The 21,802-nt window shown below is 34.4% G+C and overlaps 1 protein-coding gene across 3 annotated transcripts in view; it reads right to left on the minus strand.

Moving 5' to 3' along the window:
- ST6GAL2 (ST6 beta-galactoside alpha-2,6-sialyltransferase 2) overlaps positions 1–21,802 on the minus strand; it is a 75,585-nt gene that overhangs the window by 34,026 nt on the left and 19,757 nt on the right. The window contains exons 2-3 of one of the 3 annotated variants that reach the window (XM_039327741.1): positions 19,804–19,932; positions 18,624–18,905 (exon numbers count right to left, since the gene is read on the minus strand). The exons of the other annotated variants lie outside the window; for them this stretch is intronic. Coding sequence (XP_039183675.1) covers positions 18,624–18,674 — 51 coding nt within the window. The 5' untranslated portion in view covers positions 18,675–18,905; positions 19,804–19,932. The remainder of the gene's footprint in view (positions 1–18,623; positions 18,906–19,803; positions 19,933–21,802) is intronic. 3 annotated transcript variants of the gene reach the window in all.

Genomic DNA, 21,802 nt, shown 5'->3' on the forward strand with positions numbered 1-21,802 from the left:
GAATAATACACTGGTAGCAAAAACTGAGAAAATAATAGGAAAAGAAAACAGAGAACCTCACAAATTTGATCATTTTTTTTCAAAGATACAATCAGGAAAATATAGATTATCATAAAATAAAATATTATCAGGAACAAAATGAAGCACATCATTCACAGGATATTTACCTTTATCTGTCAAAAATTTCCTATAGACAAAAAACCTCTGAGTTTTTATGGACAAAAACCATATATCTCAATCAGTGAAGGGGCTAAGAGAGCAACTGATAGCCATTCTCATGTCACCTTGGTCTCTCATACTGGTCAAGAGTCTTTATTTTAATGCATCAAGTAAGCCATCTGGCTGATTTGCAAAGGATAGTGATTAAGGAATTGAAAAAAATCTTATTATGAAACAGTAAAGGAATCTGGTGCGTGAGCTCAATGAGAACATCTCTACTATTCTCTACCTTCAGTGAAAATCTTGTACAAGTTATGACTTTTTTTGACTACAGATGAAATAAATGGTTCAGTGACTGGTAATCATGGCTGAGCGCATTTAAAAGGTTATTCATGGTGTCTCAGATATCCACCACTAGTGATTCTTCAGTAGTAATGCTTATTGGCAAAGAATTTATAAGGGAATGTTGAAACAGAAACAAGCTTTTGAGGGCAAGGGCTTGATACAATTATATCTCACTAATCTTTCACTATTTGGTGCATCATATGGAACATTATCTCTTTATTGCAGGTTTGTTTCAAAAGTGATTTTAACCAGTTAAACTGATGTAATTTACCCACTAAAGAAGCTTTTTCTTAAAAACAAATGTATTATTAGAATGTTTGAATACAATAAAATTATAAAAAAGTAAAGGAAAAATAAGAAAAAGAGAAGACTGACAGACAGAAAGAACAGAATTATGAGTCCCACCCTTTTTTCTATCAAGTAGCAGCCGTTTTACTTTTTCCCTCCCTTCTTTAACCCTTTTTAATCCCTAAAATGTAAAAAGCCTATTGGAGATAGGAAGATTGGAAGTCATCAGCCCATGCCATGTAAAGATAGCTGTGCTCAACCTGACAAAGATAGGTTACACAAAACTTTGCAGGAAGATGGACAAAAGAAATATATTGCAACTTTTGGGTTTATAAACCCAATTAATTGTTAGTATATCCCTCTCACCATTTAAAGTTATGTTCAAAGTATCAGATACTAATATTCAGATAATATATCTCTAATTACAATTGAAAAATCAATTAAAAATGAAAATATCACAATGTCAAATTAAAACAAATCTACCCAACAGTTAGAAAATATTAACTTGATATTTGTATTGATGAATTTTTAAAGATTCTTGGTGAAAATATAATAAAAATGAAGGTATTCTTCCTTTTCCCTCTGTCCGGCATTCCAGATATATGAGTAATTAATATCTATCATGCACAATATAAAAAGCCATTTTTTCCATTGTCCTATTTATGTAGCCAATTTACAATAAAATGAGTATAGGCCACACAAATATATGAATTGTTTAAAAATAATCATGTTTAAAAATATGAATAAAAATAGAAACCTGTAAATACATTATAGTAAGGATACTGAGAACAGGAAATAAAATTAAAGAAATCATAAATAAATCAATAAAACATTCAGGTTATTTGGAACTAAAATTACAAAGGTTTTGCTAAGTGCCATGCAAAATAATAATTTACTACTCAGACCTAACTGCCCTTTCCAGTAAATTTTATAATTTTAATTGTCCCTGTTTCCACATTCTGTTTTTAAAGAAGTGATTATGGATTCCAACATAGTTATAGACCAGAAAAATAAAACAAACTATCAAGGTTTTTGTCTATTTGTCAGTGTTTTTATTTTGCTACACTAGAATGGAAAATAGCTCAGACCTTCTCTTAAAAATAAAACAGATCCTGCCCAAAGGAAAATCCGTGAACAACAGTTAAAGAGAAGGAAATTAATTCAAATATTTTGTCTGCAAAATACAACCTTAGAAAATTTAAGAAATAAAAGAATTGCAAAGAATAAGGTTACAGTACAAGTAGTCCTCGATTTATGGCCATGAATTCAACAACTGTTTAAAGATAAGATAGTGCTGAACAAAGGGACTTATCATTGGTGCCCAAGATTATGGCCATTGCAGCACCCCCTTTGTCACATGATCAAAGTTCAGATGCTTGGCAGACTGCTTATATTTATGACGCAGGAGGCTTTAACTCTACCCACCCACCTATGTCCCCACGATCTATGCCCTTCTAGGGCCCGGGTGGGGGCTATATTCTACTACCCCAGCTGACTTTTGCTGTCTTCTTGCTTCTGCTGCTGATAGGACATGGCTGGCTTGGCTCTTCCTGAGGCAGCTATTAGCCACATTAGATTTTCTTCCCCGGTCATGCATGAGTTTCCTCATGAGAATGTGGCTAGAACTGGGCTGAGGGGGCTGCATGGTCCTGGGCTGGGCTGGGGCTGAGTTCTGTGCTGCGTCTCAGGGGGCTGCTTTCAGTGCAGCATGAACCTAGTTCAGCAGCCAGGCCAGGCATGCCTTGTCAACAGCAGGAGAAAGAGACAGCAAAGATCAGTTGAGGTGGTACTAAAGATCAGTTGTGCCGGCAGAGTGCAAGGTGTAGTGGTTAAGGGGCTGGCCTTGAAACCAGAAGACTGTGAAATCTAGTCCTGCCTTAGGTGGAAAGTTGATTGGATGACTTTGGGTCATCACTCTTTCTAAGCCCAATCCATCTCACAGGTTTGTTGTTGTGGGGTGATCAGGAGGAGGAAGGAAGGAGTAATACTGTATGTATGTTCAGTACCCTGATTTACTTATAAAGTAGTAAAGGCAGGATAAAAATCTAATAAACAAAATTTTGGAACTCCCAGTTCCAGTTGTTAAGCAATCTTACAGGTTGTTGAGTGGACAGAGTCCAGAGTCTTTGCTAGGATTTCAATTCCCTCCTGTCTCTGGCTCTTCACTGGCTCTCCACTGCTCAGAAAGTGTTAAATTAGGGCATTCACGCTGTCTGCTTTAATTGTTACAAATAGGAATACAGATAAAAGGCTTATAGAGAGAGTAATTTACAATACATGATAAGCTTGCTAAATAACATTTTCTAAAAGTATATATGGAGAAATTTATATATAAGTTGTCTTAGCTGGCTAAATAACTTTTACTACAAGGGTATATATTTTATGTGGAAAGAAAAAAAAATACTCACTACTATCCAATATTATGTGGTGCCAAAACAACTAATTAATAAATGTTTGTTACATTTCAGAATCTGATACTACAGTACTATATTTTCTTTTAGCTTTAGCTAAAGCCTATGAAATACCTCTTGTTTTAAAATGAGAACAATCCTATTAGAAAACCCTCAAGAACTGTAGGAGTCAGGAGCATGAATTATCATACATTCCATCTGCTGTGCTAACATCATCATCCTAAAGTTACCTCTGAATAATTATGTCTGCTGAGGAAGAACAAAGGAGTTATAATTTTAAACTTCTCTGTCTTCTAAAATGTCCCTTTTCCTGCACCTGACATATTAGTTGAAAGGTTAACAGTGGTGCAGCAGAAATGAAACACAAGCTAATTAGTACAATGTAGAAAAGCATATGAATTAAAAAAATTGTGATTCAACTAGCACTCTCCTGTTCTGATACAGCAGGTGTATAGGGTTACAAAAATACATCAGGTATAATAGGATTAGAGAGTCTGTGAAAAATGTCTTCTAGTATAAATGAATCATTTAAGATCAATAAAAGCTCTTTCTCTCCCAAATATCAGATCTGCAGAAGTATGTATACATAAACTTGGCGTGGATTTTCAACTATATTCCAGACATTATTTTTGAGGAAACAGAAGAACACATCTTAAATACTGAAAATATTTTGAAATTATAAATAATTTGAAGTCTTCAAAGCCACATGCATATTTTGAATTAATTTTATGACAGAACTATCAGATATATGACAAAGCAAACTTGTTTTATGTATATTTTATATATATTTTTGAGTGTAATTTATATATAACACCTTAGAAGTTTTAAATCCACATTTACCTTTGTAGCCATGAGAAGAACAAGGAGGAAAAAATGTTATCAGAAACTGATAATGAAAACATGTACTTTAATTTTCATTATAGAATTGACTTGAAAATCTTTAATGGGTCATCTTTTATTAATTCACTGCCTTATCTAATTAAAGGAAGGAAGGAAGGAAGGAAGGAAGGATCAATACAACAAAAAGGATATTGTGCCCAGGTATGAGGCCCTGATGGGTGGAGGAACCTATTTCTTGATCATGGTTGTATTATGGTTGCATTAAATGTGGAATATCTTGTATGTTGTCAGCTACGTTATTAATGTTATTAATTTTGTTATTATGTTATTAATGTTGTTTCAAATTTTCTTTGTTTTTACATTGTTTTAACTCTTAGTTGCCCAGAGTCATGCTTATAAATCAGATGGCCATATAAAGTTATTAAATAAATATGACAAGAGTGTGTTTGTGTGTGTGCCATTTTTATATATTTTGAAAAAAACATTTATTGTTTGGTCCATCCCTCATTGTCACAGTTTAGGAAAAGGTGCAAAAATATTCCCTTATATCTAGGATTATAAGACTTTTTATTTTGCTGACCATATGGCTTTAATGTTTACATTTTTGTAAACTGCCAAATACCATTTAATTTATTTAATCTGTATATTAAATAAATTTTATATATGTGTGCTGTGGTTGATACAGCACACATAAACATGTATAACTATTTTTAAATCAAAATATGTCATTCAGGTGTAATGTAAAACTAACTCTTCCCATATTTGCTTTTAACGAGAAGGAATGAAAATTGTACCTCATTCTGAGGAGGGTTGGGTTGGTTCACAATGTTACTCTTTTTTATTTTTTGGTTTTTTTTTTAGAAATTAGGCAGCAATTCTAAAAATAATTGCACACAAAAAGTTAACCTGAAAATTTTACAATTTAATTCCAAACATCTTTAATAGATTACCATTGAATCATTAGGTAAGAAGATCTTCTAGTCTTCTAGTCCAACACCCTGCCCAAGGCAGGAGCCCTGTTGTCCAATCTTTTCTTGAAAATCCGCAACCAATGGGTCATAATTTGAGATTTCATTTTGATTTAAACTTTTTTTCTTTATATTAAAATGATTTTAGAGGAGATATTTTCAAAAATATTGAGAAAACCAACCAATATAAAATATTTATGCTGCATAACTCATCATAAAGTTTTAGAATTTAATGTTCATTGAATGTTTATAGTAATCATATTAAAGAAATACAGAATTCATAACAAATTTTATTACTTTACCTTTAGATATATATTTATATTATTTGGCTTCCATGTGTTTGAAAAAAATCACATTTTTCTGGCTTTGACATCTTTACTAATGATGTCAATACAACCCCCAAATTTTTCTACCAATTTAATTTAAATTTATTTAGGGAATTTAATTTAAATTTGTACTGTGAGTAAAGATTGCCATCCCTAAGAAAATGTGACAAAATAAGATTTTAAAAATCTGTTTAAAGGCTGAAAATAATTTGAAAAAAAATGCTAATCTAAAATTGCTAGTTTAGCACTATTTTTCTTTCTTGACTTAAATAAAAACATAAAATTAGTTTGCATAGTTCATGACAAGCCAATAAATCCTAAACAAGATAATTTAATTATCTTTCTCTTATAAAATAAAGCAATGCTTGTTTTCTAACACATTCATCTTCAGCTGAGACAATTGCTCCTTTAAGCAAATTTGATGAAAATAACTTGTTCTTTTAGCATCTAGAAATGAGAATTAGTAATCGATTTTAGTTGGTAAGAAAAATGGGTATGTAAGCTGAGTGCATATAAAGTATTATCACAAAAAAAATATAAAGAAGAGATCCACTTCACTCTGGCTGAACAAAGAATTGATCCATTACATATTTCTCTAATGTACGCTATTTTCATGATTTTTCTTTAAGTCATGTATTAAAGAAACTGTTTTAAAAATATGTGTCATTATTTTGTCGCTTAGTCATTCACTCCCAATTCTTTGTGAGCTGATGGACATAATTCTGCAACATTGTCTATCACTACTTGAATTGGTTAAGCTTATGCTTTTATCATCAATACACTAGATATATCCATTATATAGAGGTACATAAAAATATAAGAGTATGTTGAATAAAAATTCTGAAAACAAAAGGATTGTATCTAGATATGAAATTCTAATTTTCATTTGAAATTATTATCAGCTATTTTGCCTGCTAATCACTTTCCCATTTTCAAACAGAGCTATGCAAATCTTCATTCTGAATTTACTGACAATATTTCCTCAATGTATTACCGAGCTAGAGAGTAGTTAAAACAGTTAAAATATCTCTTAAGCAATTTTGCAGGAACCTGTGTAATTAAACATAGCATCTCAGAGATCTAAGCTAACACTCTTCCCTGTCAACGTGACAATCTATAATTTCCTTTCAAACGTTCAAAAAAGTTTATTTGAACTCTGACTTCAAGAAGTACTGAATAAATGCTTAGGATGGAATAATTCCTATTAGTGAAAAATTCTAATAACTTTAGGCTCCAGAATGAAGAATGTTGATAATTTGAGCTAACAATTCTAGCTTAGATTTGTAACATATTTTTCCCCTATCAGAATGATGAAACACCAAAAAATCTTGAACTTGAGTTGCAAAAGGGGCTATATAGTTACTATTTTTTTCATATCATCTACTCAGATGTTTGACTGTAGAAATTAGCCTCTTGCAGTTCATGAAACAGAGGACAGGTTAACATTTATTCTTAATAAGGTGAACTACATATAAGACTTGTGCCAAAAGTTTTCCTTCTTCAGCATTCCATAATAAATCAGGAAGTCTTCAATTAACCTTAGCTTCCTGTTACACCTGAACTGGAGCTAGGTGATTATCAGACTCTCTTTTGAAGTTAACCTCCAGAATGGCTGAGGTCAAAAACATTTAACCCCTCTTTGATTCTGAAGGAAAAAATAGACCTTTGAGTCTTATGTCTGTCTTTTGAATCTATTAAAATATTTACACAGTTACATTCCTTAAGCCTTGCATTCAACTTTTAAAGTCTGACCTTCAATATGATGCACAATTACTGGGTACATCCTCAGACCACATGTATGGCACATGCTTGTTTTAATAATTATTTTCCAATCTTGATCAATAATTTCTTTTGTTAATTTGGTATATGGGTAGTCCTCAACTTACAACCATTTATTTAGCCACCAAAATTACAGCAGCCCTGAGAAAAGGGACAGAATCAGTTCTCACAATTATGACCATTGTGGCATCCTCATGGTCATGTGATCAAAATACGGAGGCTTGACAATCAGCAAGTATTTATGATTGCAGCACCCCAGGGTCATCTGATCACCATTTGTGATCTTCTCAGCTGGCTTTTGATAACCAAAGTTAATAGGGGAAGCCAGATTTGCTTAACAACCACAAAATTCACTGAACAACTGCAGTGATTCACTTAACAACTATGGCAAAAAAGGTTGTAAAATTGGGCATGACTCACTCAACAACCACCTTCCTTAGCAATGGAAAATTATAGTCTCAATTCTGATTATAAATTGAGGAGTACATGTACTAATATCTTGCAGGGTTTTTTTCCTGATTGTTTCCGGCAAATCAAAGTCTTAAAATACCTCATAAACTAAGTGAAAAAATAAATAGTCAGCAATGCTGGCCAGTGAAAACCTTAGTGTAAAGTCATAGGAAAGTCACATTCATCCTCATTTCCACTTCCAACATGTAGAATTTACATTCTGAAAATGGATAAGAAATCTTACAATTAGCCATGTCCTGCTATGTAATATCAAACACTAGGAATCCTGAAATAACATTAACATAGAGCAGGGGTAGGCAACCTTGGCTCTTTTATGACTTGTGGACTTCAACTCCCAGAATTCCTGAGCCAGCCAGGGAGTTGAAGTCCACAAGTCATAAAAGAGCCAAGGTTGCCTACCCCTGACATAGGGCAATCAGATAGTCAAATCTCATAGACTTTTAAATTAAAAGAAGCAAACTAACAAGGTTAGACTCCAAAATATGACTTAAGCAGGTATAGGGACCAGAATTCTAAGTAGTGGAGCTAGATCAGAAAAGAATCAAGAACAGGTAGTCCTTGAGTTATGACCGTAATGGAGCTTGCCCATTACATTACCCAAGAGGATGTTAACAGAATCATATTAAGTGAACAAACTCCCATCCCTGCTCTCCCTAATGCAATTGTTAATCAAATGCCTGGTCATTAAATGTGCATGGGATACCTCAGGGGTGGGGAAGACCGTGGGGAGCCTAGTGTAGGAACAAGACTAACTGCCTCTGGCCATCCAAGACCTCACCCCACCCACTATGATATCTCATGCTTCGCTTCCCATCCCTTGGGATCCCTACAGTTCCTTGGGCCTTCTCCACACCAACCCTCTGTCATCAATCAGTCACTTACCTTTCAAATATCTCCAGAACTCAAGATGTTTGGGTAGGAAAGGAGAACAGGCTAGGCAATGTGACAGAAAAGTCTTTCTGAGATGCTGGTGAAGCTGTTTCCTCTCATTGTTGCTAGATGCTAGACTTCCCTCCCTGCCCACCATTAGCTCCACTAATCTTACACTAGTGGAGTTAATGGTGGGGGAGAAGAATGCCGCCAACTTCTGCTTCCTACAGGCTTGTGTGTGTGCATCCCTATGCACATTTCCCTTCTTCGCAAAAGCATTTTTGCTAAGAAGAAAAGTGTGCACAAGGACATGCACGAGTACACAAACACACACACACTTTCCCTCTTCATAAAAGTGCTTTTGCAAAAAGGAGAAGCATGTGTAAGGACCCCCACACACAAGTCTATAGGAAGGAGAGGTTTGCTATTGACTGCATCCCTTCCCTCCCTCAGCATTAACTCGGCTAGTGTAAGACTAGAGGAGTTCATGGTGGTGTAGGGGGAGGAAATTCTATGCAGCATTTCTGTGGTTGGTTATAAGGGCGAATGATCACAATGGTGCTGCAACATATGCAATTTCATGACTGGTCATAAGTACTTTTGGGGATGTGTGTTATAACTTTGAACTTTCGCTAAGTGAACTACTCGAGGACTACCTGAACAAAGAGGGAAAAATTGACAGATGATGATTGAAATATCTCAGTTTGATTGGGATGATAATCTTTAGCACTTTATTGGTCAGAAGCACCACCCACTATGGAAACTTATGCTCCAGGAATTATTCTTGCATCCTACTACTATTGCACGGGGCCCATTCTCTGGCTTCACAGCCATATGTTTTCTTGTTCTTGGGGGCAAAGTGTGACAACTTCATTTGTTCCTCAATCTGGAAATGTCCTTAATGATTGTTTTAGAAAGAGGTCTTAATTTGTTTCCTTTTGTCTAAATTTCCTGATGCTAAATTTCCTTAGCATAACATACAATACATACACAATTAAGAGACTTAATACAAGATACAGTACAAGAATTCACAACATCTATTATTTAATTTGTGAATTCAGTTTATAACAAGAATATAAGATTATTGTCTGAGTCTAGCAGCATAACTTCTATGGAGAGAATTAATCATCAACTTGATGCATGAACTGACTATCCATGGCAGGAAAACATATTTATATTACCTCAGATTAATTCACAGAGTGAAAGTCATTTGTCCATCCTTAACCAATAAAAACAAGAAAGTATATTAAAGTATAAGGCTTTAAAATTCAAACCCTAGTTACAGTATAATGTGCTATACGGTAGTTTATAGAACAGATGCATGCAGGGAAGTTTAACACATATTACCCCAATCACAGCTATGTCATTCTTTGCGACAAAAACTTTGGACAGCCTTGTAAGTTGATAGGGAGCAGTGAAAAAGTAGCAGTAATGTTTTAACTTGATAGAAATCAGCTTCATTTGTTCTTACCTGACATGGAAATTACACCATTGTCTTGTTTCTAGGAAAAGATGTTTGGAGGCTATTTGCAGTGGTAGACAAACTGTGTTGTACATGCCCTAAAACACTTTTTTAAAAATAATACTTCATATGTTACAGAACTAAATTTTACTTATTTCTTTGCTTATTTAATGTATGTAGCGCTCCCTCCTCAAGTTTTTCTTCCAACAATCAAATGGTCTGAGAGTGAACGAATGGCCCTAAGTCATCCTGTGAGCTTCTGTGGTGAAGGGTCAACTAGAACTTTGGTCTACCTGGCGGTTTAACCATTCTCTCATTTGAAACAATCTTCTACTAGTAATAACTTTGGCTTCTAATTACATCTACAAATAGATTTAAGGAAGCAATCGTGGCAGTTCTAGCCCTTAATTCGCAAAGTATAGTTTATTTTTATTTTAGAAACAGTTGAAATTCTTCATGTCATGCACTTTGTTATTTTCTTATCTTTAAGTGGAAGATTTTAAAAACTGAACAAGTATTTTGATTAGAAAGGTATTGAATTTCAAAGAGAAGAGGATGGAGAAGACATGATTACTAGAATCCGAAATTGAGTATCTTGAAGGCACTAGCATGTGTAGATAATGTAGGATTGTGTATTACTTTACATGTTTTATAAAATAAATCCAGTATGAGTTATTCTAAGTCCAGCACGGGTACTTTTTTTTTTAAATAAACTTCAGAATCTCAGAATCAGAATAGGACCTTTGAGGTTTTCTAGTGCAACCCCGTTCAAGCAGGAGACCCTATACTATTTCAGACAAGTGGCTGTCCAGTTTCTTCTTAAAAATCTCCAATGATGAAGTACCCACGACTTCTGAAGCCAAGCTATTCCACTGATTAATTGTTCTCACTGTTAGGAAGTTTCTCCTTAATTCTAGGTTGCTTCTCTCCTTGATTAGTTTCCATCCATTGTTTCTTGTCCTGCCCTCTGGTGCTTTGGAAAATAAGTTGACCCCTTCCTCTTTGTGGCAACCTCTCACATACTGGAATACGGCTATCATGTCTCCTCACCCCACTCTGGGTCCTTCTTTTCTCTAGACTTGCCATACTCCCTCCCCTCATTGATTATTGTACTATGCAAGTATTTTCTCCCTGGACATCTAATTCTCTGCTTCCTTCTTCCTCACTAAATGTGTACACACAAACACAAACATTAAAACAATATAATAAAAACTTCTTAAAATCTAGTAGGGTGGCTCAGCAGTAATTTCCCAGCTTCTGTATAAGCTCCTACTGTGCTCATGTCTCAGTTAAGCACTTTTCACTTTCTCCACAAACTATGTAAATGTTGATTCCCTTTGCTCCCACGTCTTGTCCATTATTTAAAATATTTTTTGTTGATTCAAAGACTTATAAAAAATAACTTGATATGGAAACATTGCATCAATAATGATGATGATGATGATGATAATGATGATGATGATATTGGAAGGTACCTTGGAGGTCATCTAGTCCAACCCCCTGCTCAGGTAGGAAACCCTACTATTCCAAACAAATGGCTGTCCAGTCTCTTCTTAAAAACTTCCAGTGTTGGAGCATTCACAGCTTCTGGGGGCAGGTTGTTCCACTGATTAATTGTTCTAACTGTCAGAAAATTTCTCCTTAGTTCTAGGTTGCTTCTCTCTTTGGTTAGTTTCCATGTGTTGCTTCTTGTTCTGCCTTAGGTGCTTTGGGGAATAGCTTGACTCCCTCTTCTTTGTGGCAGCCCCCGAGATATTGGAACACTATCATGTCACCCCTCATCCTTCTCTTCATTAGACAAGACATTCCCAATTCCATCAACTGTTTTTTATATGTTTTAGCCTCCAGGCCCCTGATCTTTGTTGCTCTTCTCTGTACTCTTTCTAGAGTCTCAACATCTTTTTTACATTGTGGTGACCAAAACTGGATGCAGTATTCCAAGTGTGGCCTTACCAAGGCATTGTAAAGTGGTATTTACACTTCACGTGATCTTGATTCTATCCCTCTATTAATTCAGCCTAGCACTGTGTTGGCTTTTTTGGCAGCTGCAGCACACTGCTGGCTCATATTTAGGTGATTGTCCACTAGGACTCCAAGATCTCTCTCACAGTTGCTACTATTGAGCTATACTACTGTCTCACAGTTGCTACTATTAAGCTATACTACTATCTCTCTCACAGTTGCTACTATACCACCTATACTATACCTGTGCATTTGGTTTTTCTTGCCTAAATGTAGAACCGTACTTTTTTCACTATTGAATTTCATTTTATTAGATAGCACCCAATGTTCAAGTCTGTCAAGATCCTTCTGTATCTTAAGCCTATCTTCTGGAGTGTTGGCTATTCCTGCCAGCTTGGTGTTGTCTGCAAATTTGATGTGTTCCCCATCTATCCCCTCATCCAAATTGTTGATGAAGATGTTGAAGAGTACTGGGCCCAGAACAGAGCCCTGGGGCACCCCACTACACACTTCCTTCCATGTAGATGCAGTTCCTTTGAGGACCACATGCTGAGTATGGCTGGTCAGCCAGCTACAAATCCATCTGGTGGTGATGCTATCTAACCCACATTTTTCTATCTTATCAAGTAGTAGGTTGTGGTCTACTTTATCAAATGCCTTACTGAAGTCCAAGTAAATTATATCCACAGCATTCCTCTGGTCCACTAATTTTGTCACCTGGTCAAAGAATGTAATAAGATTTGTCTGTTTTTGACAAACCCATGTTGGGTTTTGGTAATTACTTTGTTTACCTCTAGATGTTTGCTGATTTGTTGCTTGATTATCTTTTCCAAGATCTTTCCAGGTATTGAGGTCAGGCTGATAGGTCTGTAGTTTCCTGGACCCATTTTTTCCCTTTTGTGAAGATGGGAATTACATCAGCTCTTTTCCAGTCCCCTGGTAGTTCCCCTGTGCTCCAGGATCTTTGAAAGATATAGTTCAGTGGTTCTGAGATCACATCTGCCAGTTCCTTCAAAACCTTGGGGTGTAATCCATCTGGTCCTGGTGATTTGAACTCATCTAGGGTGGGCAGGTGCTCACTTACCATTTTCTTGCCTATCTTGTGTTTCTAATCTGTTTTTTACAGTATTGTTTTTTGATAGGTTGGACTGTTTTTTCTCTTTGTGTAAATACAGATGCAAAAAATGAGTTGAGTACTTCTGCTTTCTCCCTGTTGCTTGTCACTTTCTTGCCACTTTCTCCCACTAGTGGACCAATCATTTTCTTAACTTTTTTCTTGTTTTTTACAAGCTTTTTTTGGGTTATTTTGGACTTTTGTTGCAAGCCTTAGTTCATTTTGAGTCTTAGCTTTCCTCACTCCATTTTTGCAGGCTTGGGCTATTTGCTGATATTCTGTCTTAGGTATGTGCCCCTCTTTCCACTTTTTATACTTATCCTTTTTGTCTTTCAATTTATCAGAGAGTTCTTTATACAGCCATGTTGGTTTCTTTTGAGAGCTGTTATTTTTCTTCTTTGTTGGTATTGTGCTAAACTGGGCTTTTATAATCTCACTTTTCAAAATTTCCCAAGCTTCTTGAGTTGTTTTCCCCTTGAGGAATCTCATCCATGGAATCCTTCCCAAGCTCTCTCTAAGTTTGTTGAAATTAGCTCTCTTAAAGTCCAAGAGTCTAGTTTGACTGTGTTCTATTGTTTGTGCTTGCATAATGTTGAATTCCAATACTGCATGGTCACTCCCCCCCCCCAAGGTTCCTGTGGCTTCAACACCTTCTATCATTTCATCTCTGTTAGTGAGAATTAAGTCCAATATGGCTGATCCCCTAGTTCCCTTCTCTACTTTTTAGGAGACAAAGTTGTCTGGTAGGTTTGTCAGGAATCTGTTTGATCTTCCATTTGGTGCAGAGTTTGTCTCCCAGTTGATGTCAGGGTAGTTAAATTCCCCCATTACTATTTGCTTTCTACATACCTTAGTTAGCTGACTAGCAAAAGGTTCATCTATTACCTCTGTTTGGTTGGGTGGCCTATAGTATACACCTATGGCAATGTCATTTCCCCCCCCCCTTTTATATTGACCCAATCTATCTAAACAAACAAGAAAGGAGTTGAAAAGAAGGAGTTGAAACTCTAACAATAAATTATAAATTATTGAATTTACAAACCACATAAATATATCTGGCAAAGAAGTGTGACAAGATTGTATACTGTTCCCTTTTTATATCCTGAATATATACTGGATTGGAAGATGATGAGTGTTTTTACAGTTGGAGAAGAAACATCAATAATCTGCACTATGTTGATGACAACATTCTGATAGCCAAAATGTTAAAATTCTACAAGCTCTAGTTATAAAAATCAAGCACAGTGAAAAAAAAATGAGACTAAAATTACAGGGATGTAATTTCATGAACAGAAAGTATTTGGAAAACCAAGCTTCCTTATTTAATAAAATCTCTGTCAGAAGCCTTACATTAGGTATTCTAAATAAAGAGAGATATTCTTTTTATTATGATATCTGTGGAACGTAAATGTTTTTCAGGTTTAGAAGGTTTTTTTTTTTTGCTGTCCTGCAATTACTAGTTTAGTTTTCATATATTTTAATTTTATTTTATTAAGTTTGCAAGCTCTATCTGTGGTATATATTCTTTAATAAATTCATTATCTTAATCTGCAAAGTGCATGATAAAGAAGTTGCTAAAACCTTAGCTTACAACTTTATAATTTAGCTTTAGCTTACAACATTTTATATAATGTCAAATTTCTAACATAACTTTGTGCCAAAATAGAGCTGGTGTTTCATTTTGCTTATTCACATTGAAATAAATTGGACTAAGCATTCCAAAGATAAAAAGAGTTCCAAAAATGAGGTGTTCTTTAATATTTGGATATTCTCCTAATTTTCATTGGCTTGCACTTTTAAAATGACTTGGCTGAAAAAATTTAAAAGTTACTTTAAAATTATCTTGGCAACTTCTAATGCTTACTACTAATGTGGTTATGTTGAAGCTGAATTATACACTACCTTACTGCTGACATCAATACTGTAAAAGTTATTTATGCATATTATGACTTCATGTTTCTTAGGCAATTTAAACAGATTTCCCCCATCTCCTCTCTCTCCTTTTACTAATATTTCACAGGCATAATTACAAATCCAAAAACTATACTTCCATAAAATAATCAGACTGTAACCATATTAATTTATTTACAGTAGATAGAAAAACTATATTGTTCAGCAATGGGATTTTATCATACTCATTCTGACTGAAAAAAACTTGAACAATCCATTCATAGTACAAAGTGACAGTTCAAGTTTATTAAGCAGACTTAATTCCTTTGAGAAGCATCAATGGTCTTTAAATAATGAAACTACACTTAATTTGGTTTTGTAGGCTACAAGCTGAATAAGGTTTTCCATTCCAGCAGCAGCTGGAAAGGAATGTGAAATGGTAGATTTTGTGCTCTATAGCTCAATAAATAGTTCAAGTGCTCCTTAAAAACATAAAGACTACATACATTAAAAATTGGAGTGTAGTCAACAAAATTTCAGAAAGCAAAAGGTAATTGAATTTTTGTGATACTTAAATATATGCCATAGACTCTTTTTTTTTTTTTTTTTTTTATTAAAAGTTTTATAAATTTTACAAAAAAAACAAGAACAATACAGAACAAAAAACAACATATACAAAAGAGAAAAAAAAATTAAACAATACATATAAAAAAAAAAAAACCCCCACCCCACACCCCTCCCAAAAACCCTCCCTTCCCCCCCCCCTGAGCTTCCCAGAGCAGAATATAGGCTTAAGAAATAATAATAAAAAATAAAAATTAAATTAAAAACTCTATATTTATATATATAAAAAAGATATCTATAATATATATAAAAATAAAACTTATGAAAAGGCTATATAATATTTTTGTATACCCAATCTAAATTGTATAAATTTTATCAATTTGTCCCAGATAGCAAAAAACTTCTCTTGCGTTTGTTGCTTTAAGAAAGCCGAAATCTTTGCCATTTCCGCCAAATAAGCTACTTTAAAAAACCATTCCTGCAATGTAGGCAAAGATTCCTTCTTCCAATATTGTCCAACCAACAGCCTCGCGGCTGTGATCAAGTTTAACATCAATACAACCTCCTTTGTATCACAATCTGTAACAATACCTAACAAAAATAATTGCGGAGTGAATTTTACCCTCCTTCTAAAAATTCTCTGGATATTCCACCATATTTTGATCCAAAATGCTTTTATCTCTCTGCATGACCACCAAATATGATAATAAGAAGCCTCCTTGTAACCACATCTCCAGCATTTAGGTTGCACGTCAGGGTACATATAAGACATTTTTTGTGGATCAAGGTGCCATCTATAAAACATTTTATAAAAATTCTCCCTTAAATTCTGTGCTTGAGTAAATTTGACATTTCTCACCCAAATAGTTTCCCAGGTGTCCAATGAAACTGGCTCACCAAAGTTCTGCGCCCATCTAATCATACAATCTTTAATTAGTTCCGTTTCTGAGTCCAATTCAACTAAAACCCCATAAATTCTCTTAATGTGGGTTTGTCTTTGATCCTTCAGTTGCTTAATAAGATTTTCATCTTCTCTAAGAAAACCCACCTTGCAATCCATCTTCCATCTATCTAGTAGTTGCCTATATTGGAACCAAGAATAAGTAAAATTTTCTTGTGCTAATTCTTCCCGTGATTTTAATTGCCAGTTTTGTCCATCCCATTTAAGTAACTGTCTATAAGACACCATATCCATTTTAACCCCTCTTTTTATTCCTTCTATCGCATGCCAAGGTATAGCCCATAATGGTACTTTAAAATCACTTTTATAATATTTTCTCCACATCCTAAGTAAAGAAATTCTTAAAATATGAGATTTAAAAGCCCAATCTATTTTTTTATTAAATATTAAATAGGCATGCCACCCATAAAGTAAATCCCATCCCTCTAGATAAAGTATCTCAGAATTTGTCAAATTTACCCAGTCACTAATATATGCCATAGACTCTTAACTGGATGCCACATTACTCTGTAGATCACATTTTATCTGTCTAACACTTTCTTCCCTGCCCTTTCATTATTTCCCTGCATCTTTTCAATCATAGAAAACATCTAGGTGGTCATTAGCAGATGAGAACAACTTCATGGCACACGACCCACCCACCCACCCATTCTTTACACTGTTCAAACTTCAATTCTAAATGTATTTATGTAATGCCAAACCAACCGCTTATTATTTAAGCAAATTTGAATAAATTCTAGTTTTGAAAATAATTCCTGATCTTAAAGGACTATTAACAATGTAAGCTTTGTAAATTTTGCTATATATTATTCAGTCTATGTATGTATATGCTTGGGGGGGGGAGGGGAAGTCTAGTTTTCTAGAAACTCTTGCAGCTCAAGTCCTGCCAATAATGAGGACTAAAGAACCACAGATTTACTGTAGATTTATTATTCCAATTGGAATAAGATATTGCTGTGCGTTAACTTCAATATTCCGTTAAGAGGTCCAATTCAAAGCTTCAAGAACTGTTTAATATAGTCTGGACTGAATCAGATTTTCCAATCCAACGTTGCCTTGAATCCAGAGCAACATTTGTTCATTATCTAGCATGAGAGAAATACAAAGGATTGGTTTGTTGTTATTCCACGCAGAGTACATTTTTATAATAGGAATTAGCCTGACAAATGTCACTAAATTGGTGATAGTGTTTCCAAGATATGCTATGGTGTCACTGGGATATAATTTGATGAAAACTGCATGAAACAGTAACTAAGATAGAGAACACTCATGCTATATTTCAGAGAGTTAAGATTTGGAGGATTTGTTCGGGTTTCTTCAAAAGAAAGGAGTATTACTTTTGGGAGGGGGGGACATTGTGGAACTACTTTTCTCAGATGCTGCATCGGAATATAAGCGAAAAATCTGGTTGCATTTATCCAACAAATTTGATGGTAACTGAATTAAATTAATTAGTGTTGGTTTACTTTAAAGGACAAGAAAGACTAAAATAGGAAGATGCTAGTTAAATTCAACAACAAATCACCCACAAAACAAATTTATTGAAAACATAAAGACAATAAAAGAAATTGTTTCAGTTTGTTCATGAAGAGTTCCTGATCTGAAGGGGTAGTCCAATGATCCTCTATAGGTTATTCACTATAGCTTTCCCTCTCCAATAGTTTCAAATCATTTTTTAAAGAATACTTTCATTTTATATTGCTCTTATGTTCAGGTGCTTCTTAAAGAACTGATTTTTTTTCTTCCATTCATGCTTAATTCTTGATGGTTGCCTGGATAAATCTCTGCAGGTTTTTCAAAAGTGGTTTTCCAGTGCCTTCTCATTAGGGCTGAGAGAAAGTGACTAGTTCAAAGTCAGCCAGCTGGCTTCATGCGCAAGCAGTGACTAGAACTCATGGTTTCCCAATTTCTACCGTGATGCCTTAACCACAAATCAGACTTGTTCTCAGAGGTCTTATCTCAAATTGGTCCAGTCTGATCTTAGCCCACATGATTCACCTGACATCATCTGAAACTGCAATTTATCAATATTATTTGAAAATTCCTAAAGGAAATAAATGCTTAAAAGCTTACACTTTTTAAAGTTGTAAAGGAATAATTACCTCAGAATCTGGCTTTGTATTTTTTCATAGTTCATTATTTTCAATATTACTTCTTGAAGAAATGCATTCTTCCATACTCTACAGAGAGAAGAGGTTAAATCTTCAACTTACATGATCTCCAAAGCTGCGGAAAACCAGGCTGTTGAGAAAAATTGCAAGCATCTAGCTGCTTTTCTTCCCTCCTGTGTGAGTCTTCTCCCCAGGACCACCACGGCAGAGTTGCCTATAAAAGCAGCAACCGTGAGACAGGTGGGAGACGAAATGTGCATTTTGGAAGCTTTGCAGCCAGCAACACAGAAAGCAGCCAAATTAAAGAAGGTGTTTTTCCTTCACAGAGATCGAGCGGTCCAGAGGAAACAGAAGAGTCACAGCAAAGCATATGTGCTTTAGATGCTGTCCATTAATAAAGAAAAAACAGTAGAAACCACAAATAAAAGAGGAATTAAAGACAGATCAGTATCTGTAAGAGTAAAACATTGCTCTATACTAGTAACAGTAATAGAAGCAGTATAGAGTCTAGAGAAAATTGTATACTAGCAATTGAAACATGCATATATATTTGTATGTTTCACTTTTATACTTTAATCCTTTTCAAAATAAAATACCACCCCAACCCTTATAAGGAAATATAAAAATCAAACTGTTCAATGCTATTGTGAATCATTTGAGCCTGGGTCAATCAAATTTGCTTCAGTTTAAAAAAGAACCTCTGACAATCGCATCTAGACCTTCAATTCCCAGCATTCCCAGTGTTGAGAATTCTGAGAATTAAAATCTAACTGACCTGCAGGCATTTAGTCTGGGGGGGGGGGAAGCTCAGCTATCTTCTTTAAAGGTAGGCATTTTAGTAGAATTATGTTTCCAGCTAAGGCAGACTAAGCAGAAGCAAATGCCTTAAGATTCATCCTGTTCTAACCAGCATTACCTTCAATTAGAGCAGATAAATCATTCACTCATATATTTGTATATAAAACTAGATATTTACATACAACATTTTTCTTTCCAACTATCACTCATGATTTCATGACTAATTCTTTTATAATTTTTTTTAAAAAAAACTTTCTTAGATTTTCTTTCTTAGTAGTTAACTCCCATTTTTGTTCTTCAGCAGCTCTATTTTGCCTACTCTTAATCAGGATCTATACATATTCAGCATTTATTCAAACTTATTTAATTATGTTTCTTCTTCACTTCATTTTTTAATAACTGGGAAGAAATTCTTTGGCAAACTGTATGGTTCTCCACGTTTTCCTCTTATATGTGAACAATGTTTTCACTTATATAAGCTTACATTAAGGGGCATGTCCACTGGTAGCATCCCTCCCTCTGGTTTTGCTGGTTCGGCTGCTGGCAGTTACACTGGCAAACCACAGACTCAGAATTATAATTTCCCATCTCTGGCATTCATATTCAGAATAAGCTTGTAACAAGATAATAAAAGCAAATCAATTAATGTGAGAAATGGCAATATTAAAAAAAATGCTGGTTCAAATGCTGAATACCTAACAATGCCCTGTGTTTACCTGGGGTCAACTTATTGTCATTGCTATGTAAGATTCCATATCAACTACCTGGTTTACTAGAGAGGTGGAATACAAGTAAATAAAATCTTGGGGCTTCGATTCAGGTCCATTTAAAGTCTTATTCTACAATATTGCTACTAAGAAAATAAACATATAAATTATTGATCAAATGAACCCAGAATTCTCATTTGAGGCAGAAACAACCAGACTCAAACATCATACCTTCACATTATGTGAAGGCCTGATTCTTTGGATAAGGCTTTAATGCATGGACTTAGTAGAAACATAGAAGAGGATGATCAGCAGGAAGGTGTATGGACTCAGATACAATGGCAATGGTGCACTCTTGGAAGACTTGAAGGACCAGGTTGGGGCCAGATTTTCATGGAAAAAAAATCTATGTGGTTGCTAAGATTCAACACTGATTTGATTGCACATAATTGATTCAACATTCAATAAATCAATCAATCTAAAGGCCAAAGGCAGAATAGAATGTTTCCTTCTCTACCTTTATTGTATTGACTAGAATAGATGAGGTATTATTTTGTATACTGTTTAGTTTACTTTCACCAATATGTAGAAAAAAAAATAGTTGATACCTTGTTGCTAGCTATTTGTATTAAATTCTAACAGACAATTGCATAATCACTAATGTGAAGGTGCCATATTCAATTGGATTCATATAGGTTAAAACCCTATGTTGGGTCAAGTCACAGGGATATGATCTCAGCAAATCTTTGTTCTGTTCTTTTAGGTTTATTTCTATTGTAGATATCAAGCATGTAAACAGGATATGTAAAGAGATGAGAACTATAATTTGATTATTTAACTCCCCAGTTGAGTAATTTGATAAGGATGGGATTTGCCTTGTCCGTTTGAAAAATTTTGTCAAATATCTTTGGGATAATTTTGCTTATGCTATTATTGTATAGTCTTTGTTCTTTATTCCCTTTAATTATCATGTTATATGTTTATATTTCTATCTGTCTATCTATCTATCTATCTATCTATCTATCTATCTATCTATCTATCTATCTATCTATCTATCTATCATTTTTATAGCTTTCTGAAGATGCTTCCTTAGTCAGACCCACCCTTAATAGTTTTAAGTACCTATCATATCTTGAATCAGTATTCTTTCATTTTAAAAAAATCATAACATATATAAAATAAACAATTCCCCAGTCATCCATTCATTGTGCATATTCATTTTCCATTAGAACACTCATATGCCCTATTCTGAGCTTCAGTGAAATGAGAAAGATTAACCACCAAAACAAATAACTATTATTTTTTCCTCATCCCCAATTCTTGACAATCAAAGGCAATAAATGAGAAATGAAAATAGCTAAAATTAACAATTATACATTTAGAATTCACAGACAGAATCAGCTGACAAGAAAAATCTAGGATTCCATTTTAATTTAGATTTTCTCTTCATTTTGGAAAATACAAATACATAGTGAAATAAAATGATTCTATTCTTTACAAATCCATGCATATATAACAGCCAATGATGGATACTACAAGATACACTGAAAGGAAAACAGCATAGATATATCTGCAATTATCTGTTGCACTTTCAAAAATCAATACACTATTATAGTTGAGCACACAAGAAATTCTAACATTTATATACTGTAATATTAAATATATGACTCAAAGCCTATAGAACCCATACAATTCCCAATGCTTAATCAAAAGAATAAATTGCAAAACCTTTCTCTCATCTCTTCATTTAACTCTCAGTGCATTTACCAAAGATGT

The sequence above is a fragment of the Crotalus tigris genome, unplaced genomic scaffold (genome assembly GCF_016545835.1).
Source record: "Crotalus tigris isolate CLP2741 ecotype Arizona unplaced genomic scaffold, ASM1654583v1 scf7180000024366.1712601, whole genome shotgun sequence".
In the NCBI taxonomy this organism is placed as follows: domain Eukaryota; kingdom Metazoa; phylum Chordata; class Lepidosauria; order Squamata; family Viperidae; genus Crotalus; species Crotalus tigris.